The 1,758-nt window shown below is 43.7% G+C and overlaps 1 protein-coding gene across 1 annotated transcript; it reads right to left on the bottom strand.

Moving 5' to 3' along the window:
• Positions 1 to 626: 626 nt before the first annotated feature.
• FIBRA_09340 (uncharacterized protein) lies at positions 627 to 1,462 on the bottom strand (the record flags this gene model as incomplete). The annotated part of the gene is made up of 2 exons (XM_012321652.1): positions 627 to 1,384; positions 1,447 to 1,462. The coding sequence occupies 2 exons, from the start codon at positions 1,460 to 1,462 to the stop codon at positions 627 to 629; spliced, it is 774 nt and encodes a 257-aa protein (XP_012177042.1).
• Between the last annotated feature and the right edge of the window lie 296 nt (positions 1,463 to 1,758).

Here is a 1,758-nt window from a genome sequence, read left to right as displayed (position 1 = left end):
CAAATTGAAGACCATTTCCTCCACACTTCACCCAAGTACATTTACTGATCTCGTTTAATGCTGCCTGAGTGTCTGTTATAGCATGAGGAAGGGGGTTCTTGTGTGAGGAGGGTGGGGTTCTTTTTCTTTCCCTAACTATTCGTCATTGACCCTGTAACTGTACAACTGATCCCATCACCTGATGTGTTACACCTACATCAGTGTTTCATATCTATCATGTTTCCTCTATATCACGTTTCATTTACATCACGTCTCATCTCTATCATGTTTCATCTTCATCACTAATACAACCCAGTGAAACCTGTTTCACATACATCACTGATCTACTCAGTGTTTCATACTTATTAAACTCTATTCACTTTGTCCTATTTAAGTAGCATGGCTTCGCTACTCTGTACTTTAGTTTTGTCCTCTTGTTCCCTATGTACACTTCATAGGGACAGTTCTCTAGTAATAGACTCAGTTGTCTATTCAAGTCCTAGTCTCAAGTCTGAAGCACAGCTTCAACCAGTATACGCTCTCAAACCACTATCAGTTATAGTGGCTCAGCTTGTAACTCTAGTATCAGTGTAGGACTATAGCGTGTATAAGTCCTAGTAACAGTCAACCAGTTGAACTCCTGATCCTCAGTTGTTAGGTCCCTTAACAGTGTTGTCCTTGACTCTGAAGGTCTGGATGAAGGACTTTCTGAAGTTAGCCCAGCTAGGCAATCCTGTGGGGGGCGTGTCTTCAGCATCTGATATGTGTTCTTCTGCATCAGTGATGATGGTGTGGACAAAGAATTGGGCAGGTCCTTTGATATATGAGAGAGCACATTGAACCTTATCTTTGTCAGCCTGGATCTTCTTGGTGTTTCTGGCAAAGTATAGGTATAATTTGTCCAGGAATTCTTTGCTCTTTCCCTTGTCTCCTTCAAATTGGTTAGGTTTGTTTGCTGTTCCATTGTTGTTGTCCAACATGTCTCCTTCTTCTTTCTGATTGCTGGGTTCGGGATCACCGTCTTCTGGGTTGTTTGGGTGTTGATCAGCAGGTCCTTCTTCTGGGTTGGGATTGACTGGAGATCTGGGTGGTTCTGGTTTGGGTTCTGTTGGAACAGGTGCTGGTTGTTGTTCCTCTGCTGGGGCTGGTGGATTGACTGGTTCTGGTGAATCAAAGATTCCTGAGAAGAAACTAGGTCTGACTGTAGGACTGGTGTCTGTTGATTCACTTGGAAAGGGTTTGGTGCTTAACTGGAGTGGCAATGTGCGAGGTGTGGGAGCTACTACACTTCTACTGGATGACGCTGCAGTAGGAGTAAGGTATGATGGTACAGGAGAAGACTTCTCTGCTAATGGGGGTACTACTGAGTGATGATCTTCTTTGCTTCCAATAGGGGCTAGGAGTGCTGTTGGTGTGGTGATAGTTACATCTCTTTTCCTGTTTGGACACAATGAATCAGCACAATACTGCCAAGAATATCCATTATACTACTGATCAGTTTTTTTGTTCCTGTTGTAGGCGTGGGTTTTATTGAAGCAAAGAAGTTGCCTTGCTTGGGACCTCCTTACTACTGCTGGTTGTCCTACTTGCTGTAGCCACTGTGGCTTGCTGCGACCAGGAACTAGTGATCCTAGGAGAGTTTTGTCCTAATGTTAATGGACCTAACAACTGAGGATCAGGAGTTCAACTGTTAACGGGCACCAGGACTTATACACACTATTGTCCTACACTGATACTAGACTGTAAACTGAGCCGCTATATCTGATGGCAGTTTGAGAA

The sequence above is a fragment of the Fibroporia radiculosa genome, assembly GCF_000313525.1.
Source record: "Fibroporia radiculosa TFFH 294 genomic supercontigs, scaffold29789, whole genome shotgun sequence".
NCBI classification, from domain to species: domain Eukaryota; kingdom Fungi; phylum Basidiomycota; class Agaricomycetes; order Polyporales; family Fibroporiaceae; genus Fibroporia; species Fibroporia radiculosa.
This window is presented reverse-complemented; position numbering and strand designations above follow the sequence as displayed.